Source organism: Diplodia corticola (genome assembly GCF_001883845.1).
Source record: "Diplodia corticola strain CBS 112549 chromosome Unknown scaffold18, whole genome shotgun sequence".
Classification (NCBI taxonomy): domain Eukaryota; kingdom Fungi; phylum Ascomycota; class Dothideomycetes; order Botryosphaeriales; family Botryosphaeriaceae; genus Diplodia; species Diplodia corticola.
In genome coordinates, this window is record NW_017971497.1 from 281,596 (window position 1) to 299,855 (window position 18,260).

The 18,260-nt window shown below is 58.7% G+C and overlaps 2 protein-coding genes across 2 annotated transcripts; both read left to right on the forward strand.

Moving 5' to 3' along the window:
* Positions 1-7,293: 7,293 nt before the first annotated feature.
* Positions 7,294-8,655, forward strand: BKCO1_1800084 (c2h2 finger domain; the record flags this gene model as incomplete). Its single annotated transcript, XM_020271865.1, has 3 exons — positions 7,294-7,642; positions 7,710-8,452; positions 8,521-8,655. The coding sequence occupies 3 exons, from the start codon at positions 7,294-7,296 to the stop codon at positions 8,653-8,655; spliced, it is 1,227 nt and encodes a 408-aa protein (XP_020131597.1).
* A 3,143-nt stretch (positions 8,656-11,798) lies between these two features.
* BKCO1_1800085 (camk camkl gin4 protein kinase) lies at positions 11,799-16,023 on the forward strand (the record flags this gene model as incomplete). The annotated part of the gene is made up of 3 exons (XM_020271866.1): positions 11,799-12,424; positions 12,475-15,350; positions 15,422-16,023. The coding sequence occupies 3 exons, from the start codon at positions 11,799-11,801 to the stop codon at positions 16,021-16,023; spliced, it is 4,104 nt and encodes a 1,367-aa protein (XP_020131598.1).
* Positions 16,024-18,260: the final 2,237 nt, after the last annotated feature.

The window sequence follows — 18,260 nt, forward strand, 5'->3', positions numbered from 1 at the left end:
CCCCCCCCCCCCCCCCCCACTCGTTGCCCCCGGCCGATGCGGTATACAAGGCAATCAATGCCCGTGGTGCTCGTCTAGCCGCCGCCCCGGCGCGGCACGGCGAGCGACGAGCAGATGTCTGCTCCTCTGGCGCGTGCAGCGCGCAGCAGGGGAGCAAGAAAACGGTCCAATCAACGAAAGTAAGCAGCCAGCGGCGCAACGAATGAGGGCAAAGGATGCAGGGCCATTGGGGTTGCTCTCGCTCGCCAGAGATTGATCGGGGGGTGCATATTCAGCGAGACGCACGCGCGCGTGCGTGTTGTGCGGCGCGGTCGTTTTGTTTGTGCCCAGCGTTCTGGACCAGCCCCCTCCCCCCTCCCTTCGCCGTTCCGGAATAGCGGTTAGATACCCCATATCCGGCTCTTGCACCCCTGGCTCTTTTTGTTGCCGTGTCATTCGTCCCTGACGATAGCCTCGGATGCGAGCGGCCAGCAGCCTTTGCGACTGCGTGTTGCTCGGATTCCCGGCCGCCGGCTCCTTCGCGATCCTGCATTGCCTGTGAACCACACGCCCTCCCCTTCCCCGCCAACCAACATTTTCTCACGACCCCCTCTCTCAACACAAATGGCTAAAAATAGAACATAGAACCCACCTCCTGCCGCTTCTGGGATGTGGTGGACGGAGCGAACGGCTTATACAAGCGGGAGAGAAGGTGAGCGTGAGCACGTGTAATCCAAGGCCGCCGTTCGTCCCAAGGACATGACTCGGAATCCTTCGCGCCAGGATTATTGGCCGCACGCGCACCAATTCGCTCGTCAGTCCGCTCCGGACTGGAAGGTGCTGCGCAAAGGTCACCTCACGTCTGGTCCCACCGGTAGATAGCAAAGTTCAGCTCCGTCGCCTGTGTGAGACCGCAGAGGAGGAAGAGGAACGAAAGGGAACGGATAGGGCACGGAACCGGGGCGGGAGCAGATGACCTTTCTCCTTGCGGACAACGGAGCGCGCAGGGAGCGAGCGGGAGAGAGGAATTAAAGTTGGTTGTGTTGCAGAAGGATGAAGTCAGACATAGTCCACCGGTTATGACGATGACGATGACGATGCTGCTGCCGCGCTCTCTTCTCTGCCCTCGCAGACCCGGTCGAAACGGGTGAAGATGGCGTCGGCCCACGCGCCTAAAGCGGGTGCTCATGCCAGCTTCACCTGCTCCGGCAAGGGACCAGGTCTCCTGAGGTCTTTGATTCCGTCTGGTTGGCCCGCGTCCCCGGCCCTCCCGCGCTGACGAGAGCCAGCAGAGCCTCACGGGGAGCGAGGCAGGGAAGAATGAGCCCTGTCTCGTGGACAGTCAGCGCACACGCGGACACTAATCTCGTCTCCAGTCGCTGGGCCGCGAGGGAGAGACTGCGGCCAGTCAAGTGCAAGCGAGGTGGACGCGCGGTTGGTGGGATTTCTGAGGGGGCAGGAAAGAAAGAAAAAGGAATGTCGGGCGCCAATCGCACCGCGCAGATCGAAGATCATAATTGGGGCCCTGCAAAAGAACGGGAATGGAAGCACAGTCAGCGCCAAGTGCGGTGACAGCGGAGAAAAAGTAAACACGCACCCATCGCCGTCGCCGTCGCAGGAGCGTTTGATGTAGCGAAATGCTCGTGTTTCGCTATAGCTGAATGCGCCGGTCCCGTATGTGCACGGCATACGCTTATACTGCCTTTTCGGACCCCAAAACCTCCTTGGCTTGTTCCGTCCCGCGGGCCGCTCGAAGGATCGTCCTCTTAGCCGAGTGACACAATCACATCTGAGACAGTTGCCATAGGGGCCCAACGACGAGTCGAGCGTTGATCATAACGCGTTGTAAGATGCCGATCGCGCCCAATTACATCACCCAGCTCTGTCGCAGCCATAGCGCCGTCGCACTAGCTGTGTTGGGTGCAACATCTCGAGCTTGACGTGCTGGATGTTTTGAGAGACCCGGCCGTCGCTCTGGATCGACATCAGAGCCAGGTGACCGAGAAAAGTATTGCCATTTGCCGCATCGTCTCACAAGCAGGACGCTGCAGGCCGTTCTGGCATGTGCAGCTGGGCGCTCAGGGCAGTGAAACCCCGAACCCGGTCCTCGGAACCGTGGCCCCCAGGCCCAAGCGGCTCGTGCAGTCGAGCGTCCGGCCGAGACACAAACATTGAAAGACTTCGTGAAAGAGATTAAGGCCGGCATCCGAGGCAGCGGACGACGGGCGAGGCTAATTTGGAATACTGCGCAACAGGACGGTGACGCAAGCTTACTCTGGTCAATATGGATTCAGTAAAAGGATTTATCGAAGCACGAGAGGGAAATGAAATGAAGTCATCACATTGGATCACCACTCACCTCGTCCGGCTCAACGTCGTACGATGGAATAGGGGCGGCTATCACACATGTGTCGCCGGCTCCGCCATGGCGGATCCGCGGAGGGTTTTCCTCGACTGGGACCGCAACTCAAACAACTGTCCAGCTAGCGCGCCTAGTAACACCATTAGCTGGAATCTCTACCAGTGTTCGGCGCTGGCCCACGACGTAAGCACCACCTATAGAGACTATCGGTGTTTCGAGAAGGCCCCACCCCGTTGGGTAGCGCAACCAGTCTTGGTGCTCGCTATCGTTCGATATTATTGCGCCTCTACCCGCTCAACTCCCCTATAGAGACGCCGATGTCGCCGCCCGCCTCTCAATGGCTCCAAGGCAGACTCCGAGGCCTAAGGGCAGATTCCGCGGGCTAGCCCAAGCCTTCCGTTCTTGGCGGCGGATCTTAAAAAGAGCGGTAAATGAGCGGTGCGGCTGCGCATGCTCGTCAGATGACTGGGATGACCGGGGGCTCGAAGCGCGTCGGAAAGCTAACGGTACTTGCCTGGCCGGGTTGGATTTGAACCGCCGTCCAGATAGCTCCCGGCGCCATATCAGATCCAGAAAACATGGGGCGCGCGGGCGAGACGAGCTGGATGCATGTCCGTTTACGCTATGAGGCTAAAGCCCTTGTCGCTCGCGTTCGCGTCGGGCGGCCGTCTGGAGTGTAGCGTGTCCGGCCGCGGGGCAGGGCATCTGACAGCGCGCGGCTGCAATCGTCTGCAAATCAGCCGCAGGCACGCGAAGGCGCGTAGATATTGCCTATATGTATGTACGAGTTATCGATCACGAGCACCGTGGCTAAACATAGAGCCGCTGGCGTCGGCCCTCTGGCGGCCGTTGGTCGTTGACGAAAGCAGCAGTCTGACAACAGTCGTTAGGCAGGCTTGTGAGGCGCGCGGCATGGCCCTGGAGCCACATGGGCGCACAGGACCCGAGAAACCCAGTAGAGTTTGCCAGTGGCTGAACGCATGGATGGGGAGGCGGGCAGATTGGCAGCTTGGAGGCGTCAGCCAACCGCAGCGGGTCGAGCCCGATTGCCAGCACGCCCTTTCCCGCTCGAGGCAGTGATGGACATCGGCCTGCGAACAAGCAATGTGATGATCACCCGGGATCGTCTCGCTGGGTCGAAGCCACTCGAGCGGAGGGATGCCCCGGCCAGCAATGTGCAACCGCCATTCGCAGCTCGCGTGCGGGCCTGCAAGATTGACGATGCTGCTGCTGCTACTGCTCAGCGACCTCTCTTGCGTGCAGCATCACCGCCTGATCGGCGACTCTGCAAGACCCTGCCCATCATGGCCCCCTTTTTCCGCCGCTGCCCTCGGGACCGAGTCTGGCCTCGAGCGAGTCGTGCCCCTTCCCCCCCGCCGTTGATGCCGCCGTTCGCTCGGCCAACGGTCCTCGTTGCATACGTGTCGCTGTCGGTCGCGTGGAAGCTGTCCGGGTCGACGGCGCAGCTGAGTGAGTGGCAGTGGTCGGGAAGCGATCCCTGCGAGCGATCCACGCCGGCCCCTGCTTGCCAATGGCGGAGATGGGCTCGAAGCGGTAACGCTGCGATCAGTTGACGGCGGTCGAGCCCCCCCTTTCGCCGCGCAGAGGCCAGTGCAGGTCGCGCTCAAGGAATTTTCCAGGCAAAAGCGGCCAACGCTAGCGGTAGGCTGGACCTAGCCGAATCCTTCGCGCAAGCGACGCTGCGGAGGTACGGGACATGCCGGGGGTGCTGGAGACAGGTCGCGGGCAACTGCCGGCTGGTGAGACGGGTGGTGAGGGAGCGTAGCCAGGACGTGACGAAGGCGCCGCGAAGAAACAGCCGCAGCGGGTGGCTCGCGGGCGAGCGGCATGGGTGGTGTTTTTGACCCCTTGCTAGGACCGAAGGGGCCAAGCTGTCGCTTTGGGCAAACGGCCGAAATGAACGTGCAGCATGCAGCGTGCTCGCGACATGCAAAGGCGAGGGGCACAGTCGACTCATCATCAACGGGGCTATTTTTACTGTCCAGAGTGCGTCGGGCGCGAGCGCGAGCCCTGGCCGATAGGCGAAGCGAGCGAGCGCAGCACGCGTCACGCGAGGCAGCGAGGCAGCGTCGACGGTTGGCCGTCATCGATGCGGGAACGCACGTCATGCCCGCCTGTGCTGGGCGATGGCTGCGTGGAGGGCCTGCCATTCCCACCGCGCCGGAGTCGCGTGGCCGCCATGGTGAGCTCAGCGCGGGGGAGGCAGCGTGTCCTGCACTTGGCGGAGCCCGGATGCGCGGGTGCGCGGGTCTGGCTGGGTGTTCGCTCCGGCCTGGGGGTGATCATGGGCGCCAGAGCGGCGGCGGGAAACGCCATGCAGGCGCATTGATGAGGGAAGGCCAGCGATCCGGGCGCAGTGCATAGCGTCGGCCGCCCCGAGGGCGCGCTCGCATCGCCGCAGGGATTTGTGCACAGCGTCCAGAGCGCGCGCGCGCAGTCCAGGCCACAGCCGCCCGCCAGGCTCGCAGACGCAGAAATCTTCAAGCATCGTACGATGCTGCTCCGCGCAGCGGCACGCGGGGTAGTGGCCTGGGGCTTGGGGGCCGCCGGGCACTTGACTGCGCGTGTCAGGAGCGTGGAAGTTGCCGGCCGTCGCCGCGCAGCGCGCGCTCTCTGTAACGCGAAAGCGAAGCTGCGTTGTTCAGATCGGGCGGATCGCTTATGCGGCCGCCTGGTTGGCCATGCGCATCCGGGATGTGCATCCTGAGCGGCGAGGGCACAGGGTGCAGCGCGGGCACGAAGGGACGGCCGCTGGAGTTGCTGCGCTGATGATGCGGCTCTGCCAGGCTGCCCGGCCTGGCGGTGGGCAGAAGTGGTGGTGACGGGTGGCCGATCATGGCTGGCGGGCAGGCGCCGATGCAGCGCCCGCGGCACTGGCTCGCGGTCGCGGCTGCGATCGCCTGCGTGTGGAGAGCCCCCATGCCGCCGTGTGCTGCTCCTCGAGCTTCTCGCGCGCGTAAACCGGGACGGCGGGCCAGGGCCTCTACGCAGGCCGCACGCGGCGCCGCACGGCGCAGCAGCCAGCAGCCAGCAGCCAGCAGCTTCGCGGCTTCGCAGCGCCGCAGCGCTCACGGCGCTGTCTCGCACGCTGCTCTGCACCCACGTGGGCGGGCTTGGATGCCTGCCGCTGCTCAGCGCGCTAGGCTGCCCGCGGTGCTTGGATCGGCGGCGTTCTCCGCCGCGCTTGCTTTTCTCCGCCGGGCCAGGCGCACCAGGAATAGCAGAGCGTGGGCGGGTCTGACACGGTCTTAGACCACGGTCATCAGGCCTCGCAGCGCGCCGAGCGGAGATCCGAATGGGGAAGACGTCTTTATTGCCAGCGCGGCCAAGGCCGTCGCGTCGTATTCGGCTAGCCCGCGCGAGCTGCTGGCCTGCTTGGTCAGTGATTACTCGCTGCCGCTGAAGAGGCGCCTCCTGCGTTTCAGCATCAGGGGCGACAAAAAGGCTTTGTCTGAGGGCGGTGGTGCAGCGGTCCCGATCAAAAACAAGGTGCCGCCGGCGCGCCGGGACTGATTTGAAGCTAGAGCCGCACGTTCCCCCGCCGCCCTTGTTTCGCCGGCGCCAAATGGTCGACATGTCTCTCGGTGCATTCCCAGCGCGGCTGGCAGAGGCGCAACCGGGCCGGTGCCCAGGCGGTCGTCCCGCGCCCACAGTCCAGCCGCGGCGCCGCCAGCTGGGCAGCTGGGCAGCCCCGGGTCCAGGCAGAAGCATGTCATCCAGCGCGGCGGCGGCAGGGTCCAGGGCGTCCAGGGCGGGGAGCGCGCAAAGCCCCCGGCAGTTGCGCACCACTGCTCATGCCCGCGTGAAGGAAAAGGCGCGATCTGGCTTAATCTCACTGCTTGCTTCTGCCGCTCGCTTGCCCGGCCTGCGTCCGCCAGCGCGCGCAGCTAAGCTTAGCCCGCCCGGCCTGAACCTTCTCCCGCGCGGGCTCACCTGAATCCATCGCCAATTGCGTCCGATCCAGATTCACCCAGAGCACGGACGGATCCTCTCGCCTGGTGAGGCCCGGGCGACGGCGTCAGGGCCCCTAGCAGCCAGTCAGCCACGCGAACCACCATACCCTGACGCTCCTGGCCCGGCGTACATATACGTGACGGCGCACCTCCACTCACAACAAAGCCGCAGCCGCGAGTGACCTCAGCCTCGACAAGCCATACCGCGCCGCACGCCCCAGGCACGCCCTCACAGCGCAACAAAGCAGCTTTCCCAAGCCCCACCACGCGCCAGCCTCCTCCTCCGCGCCCTCTGTCTCTCTCCATCCCAGGCACCGGGACGCGCCTCCTCTGTTTACCAGAAACCAGATCTTGCACAGCTCCGTGCGACCCCCCTCGTCGCACCGCGTCTGCGCAACCAAGAACCCGGGCTCGTCCAAGTTTGGGAGCACCCGTGGCACTTCGCCTGACTCCATCGCCCATTGTGCGCCAGCTCTCCCGCGCTGCCTAATCGTCCTCGCTGGGGCAGCCTGAGACTTTCTAGAAGTCTTTTGGATTGGCCTGCAGACCTCGGTGCTATTCCTCCGACCACGCCGCAGGGATCTCCACAGCGGGATTCGCACACTTCTCGCTTCTCGCACAGCCGGCCGTCCTTGGGCGTGACAGCCGTCCGTTTCTGGCATCGCGAACCTCTTTAACCGCCTCTGCCTCGCCTAAGTCCAAGCGCGCGGCGTCTCGGGCTCCTCACCACCACACACCCACACAACCCCCAGACTCTTCCAGTCGCGCCGTCTCCTACGCGCGCAGCAGTAGCCCTCGCTGGATTACTCAAGGACACACAGTGGTCAGTCTTGGCCGGGCGCAGGCGTGAGAACTCCGCCGCAGACCAGCACTCTGTATTCACTCCCCTCTCCCCCCCTCTCCTCCAACGATCGGCCAGTCGGCCAGGGACACCTGAAATCCTTCAACGTGGCTGCCGCCGTCGCTCTCCCGACCCATATGCATCCTGGGCCGGATTCTATGGGTGCACCATCGAGCTTGACTGCTCGCCGGCCTAACGCTTCATCTCTGCCTAACTTTGAGCTCCCTCCTCCTCCGCTCTCGAACATCCAGAAATTCCCCACTTTCTCATCCAACAACTCGCAGTCTCCCGCGACAGGCAACATAGGCAATCTTCTGACGCCGCCTAGCAATCTGTCTGACGGTATGAGCTCCCACGCGCAGTCGTCGCAAAACATGTCCTACAACCCGAACGGCTACGTTTGGTCGCCGCCTCCCCAAGGCTCCACGCCATATGGTTTCCAGACGCAAGCTCCTTCGACGTCACAGTCATACGCCACTCCTCGAGGTCAGTAGAGAACAAAGCGTCAAAGGAATCCATTATCCGCACCGCGATCGGCTAACAAGGATAGCAGGCTTGCCTCCGCCCCCGTACGAACTCAACCATCTTCCACCTTTCCCTTCTTCAGGATCCATGTCCGCCCCTTCATCCTTGCCGACCATGTCAGGCCCGCAGAGCTCCATGTCCAGCATGATGAACTCGCAAAACCCGGTTTCCTCTTCGGCGCCGCACCAGTCTCCCATCCACTCTCACCAGGACTCGTATTCGTCAAGGCTGCCACCCACACCCACTTACCACTACAACTCTCAGCACTCTACCACCCCGCAACAGTCGAACTTCCCCTATTCTACCGGACCTTCTCCAACCCAGCCTAGCCCTCTGAGCGCGGGCGCTGGCATGCACAGGATGTCTCCTGCCCATAGCTCCGCCCAGGTCCCTTCGATGCAGTCTGGACCCGCGCACTCGCCTCTTCCGTACCAACGGCCGTACCAGAGCTACCCGCTTCCTGGACCGGTGCTTTCCAACGTCAACAACCCGAACGGTCAGCTCGCGTTGGTCGGTGGCATGCACCATGGTGGCATGATGCCCGGATTCCCTAACAGTGGACACGCTGCGAGTATGGGCCACATGTACGGTCAACCACATCCCGGAGCCCACCAGGCACCGCCGAACGACCGCCCCTTCAAGTGCGACCAGTGCCCGCAGAGCTTCAACCGGAATCACGACTTGAAGCGTCACAAGCGGATCCATTTGGCGGTGAAGCCGTTCCCGTGCGGTCACTGCGACAAGAGTTTCTCGCGCAAAGACGCGCTTAAGGTAAGATACGCCACAGTTTAGCGCCTAATAAGCTCCGTGACTAGATCAAATCGCTAATTGCTTTACAGAGGCACATCCTTGTCAAGGGCTGTGGAAAGGCCGCAGCAGCAGCAGAAGCCGACAAGCACGACGGATCCGTTTCGCCAAAAGGCTCGATGATCAGCGAGTCAAGCGAGCACAAGCCTGTTCTTTCGGGCCACTAATGAGGCGTTTTTCGATACCTCGCATACTCCTTGGACACGATACCCCTTTATCTCCAGTCTCGACTCTACGTTGTACTATTCGCCTTCTGGTTCTCTGCTGCTGTACCAAATCCACATATATCGATGTTTTGAAGACCGCGGTGAACTGTCCGAGCACGCCACCTTCAGCATCCCGAAACTTCGATTCTTCTTCGCTGTCGATATTATGGACTCGATGGAGCCGATCGCAGCAAAACTTTGCGCCACCGCATCGTCTTCTTTTCCTGTTGGATATTCTTTGCTCAATTCTTTTTTTTTCCAGACTTTGATATTTACTTCAGTCGCTTCTGTTTGATATACATTGTCGCTCTCCAAAGCTAGGATACCTCTTATTTTTTTCTGCTTGTCATGCTAGGATTTCTCTTCGAAGCTTCCTATTTTTCAGGGCCTTTCTTCGATCAGGGGTTCGGTTTCTCTACGGCACCATGGCAGCGACACGGAATGGGTACACGGCACTTTCCTATCTGAGTTTCGGAGCATTTCAGAGTTTGGCGGGTGGTATGGAGTAACAAGCGGGATTTTCTCTCTTTGTTAGGCATGTCTATACGGTGTGGGATGATCAAAACCCGGCGCGTGTGTTATTTGGGCTGGGCGCCGCGTCCCCGGGCTGTGTTTGGGAGTCAAAAGTATCACATTACGATATCAAGATACCGTTACAGCATCATATGAAATTATGGATCACAATCCTTCAACATCTTCATGTAGCGCCGAAGACACGGGCCGTGACACGTCGGGTGGGCGTCCGGGCAGATAATGGATCTGGTACTAGGTTGGCGTCGCCACAACCACCCACTCGGCCTAGGACAACTGGAGCGCACATCCGTGCTTGTCTGGTAGGTATGTAGCTTCCGCCTTTTTGGAAAAATCTGCAAGCTATAGTCTCAACTGCTCATGCACGAAGAACAACTTCCCACAGACCACGGATGGGTCGAGGCCTGACGAGCTATGAGCAGGGGTGGGTGTTTGGGTGGAGGCGGGCCTTCTACCGCGCGGCGAGCGGTCTGGCCCCCAGCCTGGCCCGAACCAGGCCGTTCCCCAATGCAAGCTAGCAGCGAGCTTCCAGCCCACCCCAGGCACGGCAAAAAGGAAAGAAAAAGAAAGCAGAAAAGGAGGATTAGGACAAAGCACCCTTGAAGGCATAAGCCAAGGACTTCAATGCGCTGATGCAAAAGTCAGTCTCTTTGGACACGAGACGGGGCGGGAGACAAAGCAAAGCCCGACACCTTCCGAAAAGAGATGGAACCGCATCTAGATCTTCGAGGCAGCTGGCTGGAGTGAAGCGGGCTGGGCAGGCGCGCTGTTCGCCGGGTCGCGAGAGACCCTCGGACAAGGGTGGCACAGCAATTACAAAACGTCGAAGACAATGGGATGGGAGGGCCCCGCGCGGAGCGTGTTGTTCCCCGATGATATCAGAGCGAGACATGGTAATATTACATGCTGCTGCCCTCCTCCCGCGGCCTGTTCACCACTGTTCGTTTCTTTTCCTGTCTTGGACAGGGTGATGTGTTCTGGGTGGGAGCAAGCCACACGCCGGAGCTGGTTTCCTTTTGTGCCGGGCGGGCGAGGCTGAATGGCTGGCAGTGGGCGTGACTGCGCGGGGATCGATTCTGCGTGTTCCCGGCGCAGCTGGGCGATTGAGCTTGGGCGGCGGTGGTGTCTAATAATACCTGCGTCTTTTTGCTGAACACAAGCACACATTCCGGGCTTCGGCACAATGCCGAATGCGCGGGTTGACTGGCGACTGCAGGTCGCGCGAGCGCGCTCAGCATTCTTGCAGAGCCTTGACTGAGGCGACACGGGAAACTCCCGCTGAGCATGCGCCTGGCTAGTGGCGATCAAGGGATATGGTTGGCGGGCAAGGGCGAGCTAGTGAACGGGGAGCTGGCGGGAGGTTGAGGAGCATTTGTCAGAATGACACACGTCGCGTGGGCGGGGAGCTGGTCGTGATGCAGCAATTCGGTGCGCGAAGGCAAATGGTGTTGGAGGGCTCTCAGCGAGGTCAGATGGACGGATGTGCCGCAGGGTGCAGGGCGTGGTGCGACAGGAGCGATCTCGGTCAAGCTCGGATCGACGGGCGCGCGATGACGCCTGCCCGCAGCGGCTTCCCGTCTCCACACAACGCCCGACGTGCGATCCCAACCTGTTCGAGGACGAACCCCTAACATGAGCCATCACGCTCGCCGTCTCCTGGCATGGATGCGCTGGCCACGACCTGGCTGGCGGGCTTCGAGAGCCGTTCGTAACTCGCCGTAGTGGCTGCTAAAATGAAATGAGCCCTCACGCGGTTCGTGAAGAAGTGGTGATTTCTACGCTGATTGCCGTTGCGCGCGCGCGAAGGTTTCCACAGAGCCCAGCGACGACAACAACGGCGAGTGGTCCGTCGCCGCCGCGCTCGCAGTCCACTCTTTGCAACGTCGTCGGCGCGCATTCTTTCGCGGCGTGGCCATAGCAACGGTTCGATATCCACACACAAACAGCCCTCTCTGTGCAAGCTCATTCTTTTCGCACCCTCGCCGAGTCGCGTTGTCTTGGGCGAACACCTCAATTTCTCGCTCGACTCGGTGCGTGGCCTGGCGCCTTCCCCGCTGCCCTCTCCGCCTGCGTCGCCGCCTCAAGTCGGGAAGGAGCCACCGTGCACCGCTACAGGCTTGCGCCTCCGACTCTGGGGACCATCCGCGCACACCACTTCTCGCCGTCCCGCTCTTCTCCAACACCTTCATCTCTTCCGGCCCAGCAAGTCCTTGGATCTCCATTTCGCTAGAGCTTGGCTTGTTTGCCGAGCCGTCCGCTCCTTTGCCGTGCGCTGTGCTCATCCATTGGCCTTTCTCCAGTCCTTCAAGCATCACTTCTTCCCTGGTCCGGCGCCCATCTCCCACACTCCATCGGTCGGGCACACGCTCCTTCCCCAACCCGACCGGCTTCTTCTCCAAGTGCCGCTTTCCGTCGTAACACCCGCCTTTCTTTCGTAGGTCCTTCCCGCCACCGCTTGCTCTCTCAAGCCAGCGCAGCGACTCTCCGCCTTGTTGATACCGACTACGACAAGGCCCGCACAGCCACCCGGAGCTCAGCTTCAGATGCTGAGCAGCTTCGAGAGATCTGGCTCCATGGATCGCCACGGTCGCTCCCCGCGTCACAATCCCCAAAAGTCACGGAAGCCACTGACAGACGCAACCGCGCGAGCCAACGCGTCAACCCCGCCGTCGCGTAACAGCAAAGTCGCGACCCAGCATGGCTATGCCCAACAGCACCTCCCCCACAACGAGTCCATGCTGACCGAGGGTAATACTCTGACCGTCCACCACCCCGGCACCGTGGTCGAGAATAAACACCTATCCAATGTCAGCAGAGGCGATGGTAGGGCAGTCAATCGGGATTCGGCTATCTCGACTGCTTCAACCCACACGAGCAGCAGCGGTCGCCGCAAGTCCCACATTGGACCATGGCAGCTTGGCAAGACCATCGGCGAGGGAGGATGTTCGCGCGTCCGGGCAGTCAGGCACTGCGTTACGGGCCAGCTCGGTGCCGCAAAGATTATCTCTAAGAAGACCGCGGACAAGGTCAAGGCCCAGAGCTTGCTGAACCTATACAAGTCTGCCGAGACCGATCCGAAGCTTGCTGCGCACATGAAGGCCATGCCATTTGGCCTGGAGCGCGAGATTGTGATCATGAAGCTACTGAACCACTCAAACATCGTCAAGCTATTCGACGTTTGGGAGAACCGTAGCGAGCTGTAAGTCTTCACTTGTCCCGACAGAGTCCTTCAGTCCTGACAGTGTCCAGGTACCTTATCATGGAGTACGTCGAAGGTGGAGAGCTCTTCGGATACATTGATGAGAATGTTGGCCTTCCTGAGATGGAGACAGTCTACATCTTTCGCCAGATTGTCGCTGCCTTGCTCTACTGCCACCGCATCAAGATACACCACCGTGATTTGAAGCCGGAGAACATTCTCATTGACGCCGAGAATCTGGCAATCAAGCTCGTTGACTTTGGCATGGCCGCCCTACAGCCGGAAGGAAGGTGGCTCAGCACGCCATGCGGAAGCCCTCACTACGCGGCACCGGAAGTCATCCGCTACAAGCAGTATGACGGTGGACAGGCGGATGTTTGGAGTTGCGGTGTCATACTCTATGTTATGCTCACCGGCCAGCCTCCCTTCACCTACAACGATCGCCAGGACTTGACACACCTCTTCAAGATCATTGCGCAGGCCAAGTATGCTATGCCAGATGACCTGAGCGAGGAGGCTCAGGACTTGATCAGCAAAATCCTCGTGCCCGATCCCCGCCGGCGCATCAACATTGAAGGCGTCTGGAAGCACCCTTTCCTTCACAAATACGATGCAGAATTTGGCTTCGATGAAGAGACGGATAAGGACATCTGGAACGGTCCTAAGCCTCGCATTAGCCATTGGGATCTTCGCCACCAAGGAGATCTTGATAAGGAGACGCTGCGGAACATGCGCTGCCTTTGGCACAGCGAGTCGGAAGAGACCATCTTGAGAAAATTGTTGAACAACGAGGCTAACCAGGAGAAATTCTTCTACAACTCTCTGCAGAAGTATAAGGATCAGCAACTGGAACACTGGCCTGGGGAGCCTGACATTGCTTACTCCGCGAGCGACTACCACCATCTCGCCCGGCCCAGCCAGTCGCCTCCCGTCCCGCATAGCCGTACCAAGTCTCAGTTCTCGATCCTCAACGATGAGCACTTACAAGCGGCATACAGTTTCCAGCAGCCTCCCCCGTCTGAAAAGAGTTATGATCCTTTCCGTTCGTCTCGGGAACCTTCGCTGGCGAACAAGGGAAATTACATGAACGTGACCGTCCACCGTGGCGGTACGGTCGCGAGTGGAAGTCCGAGTGGACACCGCAACCGCAGATCGTCTGCGGCTTTGAGCAGCAGTCATGGGCGCGGTAGCTCACTACGGGTTGACACCTTGAAGAAATCCGGCTGGCGCCACTCCGGCCTCCCGAGCATTGACTCACGTGGCAGCTCCCGGAGGGGGTCCGTCGTTTCTCCTGCTGCGCGTCACAGAAGGTCTCTTTCCAGGTCTTCGACGAACAGCTCGGGCTGGGCAAGCTCACCGCCTATAGTTGTGAGACCGAGCAGCTCGCACAAGCGCGGTGTTAGTTTCGCGCACCTTCACAAGAGTTCCACAGGAAGCCGTCTTACTGTTACGGAGGCTACCTCGGCGCAGGGCACACCTGAGCAATGCAAACACCTGCAGGATGACACTGCGGAAAAGCTACAGCAGGAACTCGTCCCGGATCTACCCAGCACACCTGCTTCAGCATCCACCTCTCCTGCACCTCCCGCAGCTGTTCTGAAGAACGCTAAGCCTCGCCTCAAGGTCAAACATCCAGAAACTCCCGGTCGCGCCATCGATGGTGAAGTCCGGAAGGCAAGTGTAGAGCTCGAGAAGGCTCTTGATGAAGCTTTCAACCGTGCTTCTGTTAGCTCCAGCGTTCGAACATCGTCTGAAAGACCGACACCTTACGAGTATGAGACACCACCGTCGTCTGTTTCCTACAGGGGCTCTGGTGCTTCGGCCTACGCGGCAGACGCGCAGGCCTTGAGGCAGACTGATACACAGCGTCCGCTCCCCCCACTTCCGGCGGAGGCCAACCACGACTCACCCAACACCTATCTCGCCCGTGAGTTGGCTGAAACCCGTGAACGCCTTGCAGCGCGCTTTGCGTTGGAGGGTGGCGAGCACACTGCCAACTACAACGAAGTCCTCCAATCTCTTGACCGTCTATTGCACCCGTCGCGTCCTACTTCAGCTGATGCGAACCAACGTTCAGTTTCTGCACCCCAGCAGTCGCCACAGCATCCTCGTCCCCTGCCAATCATCTCAGAGGAGGGCAAGAACACTCCTGATGCAAGCTCACATGTTGGAACTCCTAACTGGCGCACCTCGGCTCGTGCTGCTACAGATCCTGTCACTCAGGCACACGAGAGGTATTACGGGGACCAGACTATCCGGGTTGTAGATGCTAGTTCTCCTGCTGCTACTGGCCCGCTCATCCAGCCTCTCAATATCCGGAAGAAGAGTAGTGCCAGCACACTCGCTCAGCTTGCTGCGTTGGGTACACCGACCCCTACGCGCTCGTATCACCTTGACTCATTGAGCCCGGCCACGCCTACTTCCGTCCATCAGTCGGGTCACAAGCCCAACCTTACTATCGAAATCGATCAGGCTCCTCCCTCGTTGGACCACCGCGATTCTTTGGATGCCGCGACGCAGACGACTCCATTGCAGACTTTGGTCTCGGCTTCCAGCCCCAGCACCGCAGCCAAGGATGAGAAGATTACCAAGAAGCGCAGCTGGTTCAAGCGTCGGATCAGTGAAAGAGACTCGCCCGAGCAGCTACATCCGCAGCAGCCTGGTGATTGCGCCCGCCGACCTAGGATCCCGGATGCGTGGCAGGGCCTGGACGACCGTTTGGACAGACCGAAGCCGCGCGCTGTTTCATCGCACCCCAAACAGGATCGGAATGCCTCACATGGTAGTGCGAGCTCGAACAGCGAGTTCCCCCTGCGCGACTCCGAGAAGGAGAAGATCGACAAGCTTGCTGGCCTGAGGAAAAATCTGGCGTCTTTGTTCGGCAAGAAGATACCAGAGAAAAAGGGCCGCGGTTCCTTGATGTTGAGTGAGTGTTGTCTCGCCTTCTCTTGTATGTACAAGAAAAGAATACGCATCACTAACGAATTGATCTATCAGTGCCTTCCAACTACTCCGCAAGCTCGCTTCCGTCTTCTGCTTTCTCGTTCGGTGACGATTTTGAGCCCTCCGCCCCACGCTATACCGAAGGTCAGAACTGGCTTTCTCGCTTCTTGCACATCAAGCCCGCGACCAAAATCATCGTCTTCAAGGTCGGTCGTGGCCGTGTCCGCCAGGAAATCGTCCGCCTTCTACGCGATTGGAAGCGTTTTGGTGTGCGGGATGTCAAGTTTGACCGCGCCACGAACATCATTCAGGCCCGTGTTGACAAGACCAACCGTGAGTTGCACCTTCCAGCCAAGGCACCCGCAAAAATCAAGAGATACTACGACATGTTTGCCAACACCGCCATTTGTGCTAATTCAGGGATTCCCCACCCAGAACTCCAGATGAAGCCTGTCGCTTTTAGCGCCGAGCTTTTCACGGTTCTTCAGCAAGGCCGCCGCGCGCAACTTTGCGTCGGTCGCTTCACCCAGACTCGTGGTGCTGCCAGCAGCTTTCGCAAGGTTGTCGATATCCTTGAAGATGTCCTCAAGGGCAAGGGCATGGTCATCGAAGATGAAGCCCGTGCTCGCGATGTGGCCGCTGTATTGGGTTATTAGTGTTGCCTCATGACCCTCGCACGCGGACTTGGAGACTATTGTTGGTCACCATTGGTACATGCTGGGCAGCAAATTCCTTCCATCTCCTTTATTATTGGACTATGGTGGTATTGATAATCCGGTATTGGCCCCGCATTGCTGATTGGATGAGTATCTAAATGTTGGTTTTGTTTTGATGCGAGACTTGGTGGTTGATGGACGAAAGACTTCACCGGAAGGCAAACCGAGGATCAGAGCGCGACACAGTTCTTCCCGCTACTAGTTTTCCAGTTCATTGGACGGAGAAGACCCGACTGTTGGGACACGGGTCGCGTTGTCCACCAAATCGCCTTGGCACGTTGGTGGCATTCCTCACTGTCGCCAAGCTCGAAGTTGATCGAGACGCAGCTCATCCATTCTGGACACCTATCGCCCCCCGGAGAATCAACTACCAAAGCTCAACCTCCCCTTTTTGGAGCTTCGGAAATCCGCGTTCTCGCTTTTGCTTCACTCCGACCGTACTAATAATTCCCTTACGTTCGCTCGCTTAATTCCCAGCATTCTCGGCGGCGGCATTCTGCTTTCTGACCTCACTTTTACGGCTGTTCGTTCGATGATACCAGCAAAGACTCAAGTGCCAAAAATTCCGAAAAAAGTTTGCAAAAGTCAAGGACTAGATCATGGAAGACATGCATGATGGCGATTACCCGCGCCTGGGCTGTTCGTCTTGTTTGGAGTTTTTGGCCATTCGACCAGCAGAAGAGGTTACACTACTCGTTGCCTCATCTTCTGGTAGCCTTTCAATTTTGTTTTCCTGAAGAGTTCAAATTCTCCCATTCGGTTTCATCCCTGCATCCTGGCGTCACGTCAGCCTAATTATACCACACACTTTTCTTCATTTCATTTGGTCAGGCGGATAGTCCAGGGAGAGCATGACATGCGTTCCAGTTTCTTTTTTTTTTTTTTTGATAAAACATGGGGATTGCTTTTCGTTCCCATGCATCTGGTAGCATTGAGAAAGGGGAAACAAAAAATAAGGTTGAAGGTGCAAGGGGATGATGGACAGTGGCTTTCTCGATGTCAATGCTGCATGATGATGGATATGAGGTTGGTGGATGATGGGTTGGTCTGCTTTGAAGGCCATTGGGGTTGTATGACAAGAAACAAAAGGGGTTTTCTGTAGATACAAAATAAGGTAATGAACAGTCGATTTCTATCTTGAAGCACTTGGTGATGTAACAAAGAAGTCTCTCATAGTGCCCATCGGATGTGTAATTGGACTCGCCGTATCTTCTCCCTCTTGAGAGCCTGTGGTCCGTAAGATGCACGCCCATGCTCGACTAGGGTCGCTTGCCCCATCTATATCTCTCCGGTTCCTATCGTGATTCTCTGTACATGCGTTATTATGTGACCATTTCTCATCATAGCTCCAGTAGGGAACATCATGCTAAGTAGAAATACCATGCAAAAAGTCTGCGCATCATATGTCGGCCGATCGTACAGGAGAGAAGACGCGTCGCCCATTTCCGCTTGCCCCCGTTTTACCTTCTCATGTAAGCTTATACCTATTGACTTGGTTTTTTTTTTCCTTTTGGACTTTCACGCCCATGTTTACGGGGGGTTGAGCATGCACTTCTCTTCATCAGGGCCTGATCACAGGATCGACCCCTTGGCGCGATGCCGCTGCAGGCGCGACGTTTGCCTGCATGCATGCATGTGTGCATGCATACCCGCACAACTGTTTCGGGTGAGAAGGCCTGGTGCAACATCGGACGACGATCGGATAACGATAGGCGGCGGCGGTTTTCATGGGGAAAGTGATATGAGGCAATTGCCGTCGCCGTTGCGATGCGTCGACTTGAGGGAAGAGATGGATGGATGATGTGCTGTAATGCGCGCACATATAAATGAAGTTCTGCATACAGAGAAGGGACAGTCTTGCTTTTTTCTTTTCTACTGCCCGAAGTCGCCGCTTGTTGTCTCGTAGTGCTTTTATAGTTGATGGTATAGAAAAAAAAACGGGTACGGTAACTATCATACACATATAGTACATTCATCGAACGAGGTAGAGAAACAAGGGATAACCGTCCTCGATCCAGACATCGCAGCCGAAGAAAATTGGGGCGCGAGATATACGTACGAATATATGTATGTACATACATACATGCATACAACGACATCGTTCCCGCGTACGCGCTTGTGATTACGATAGGCCGGGTCGCGATATGACGATGGCGGGAGGAATAAGCAGTGGAGCA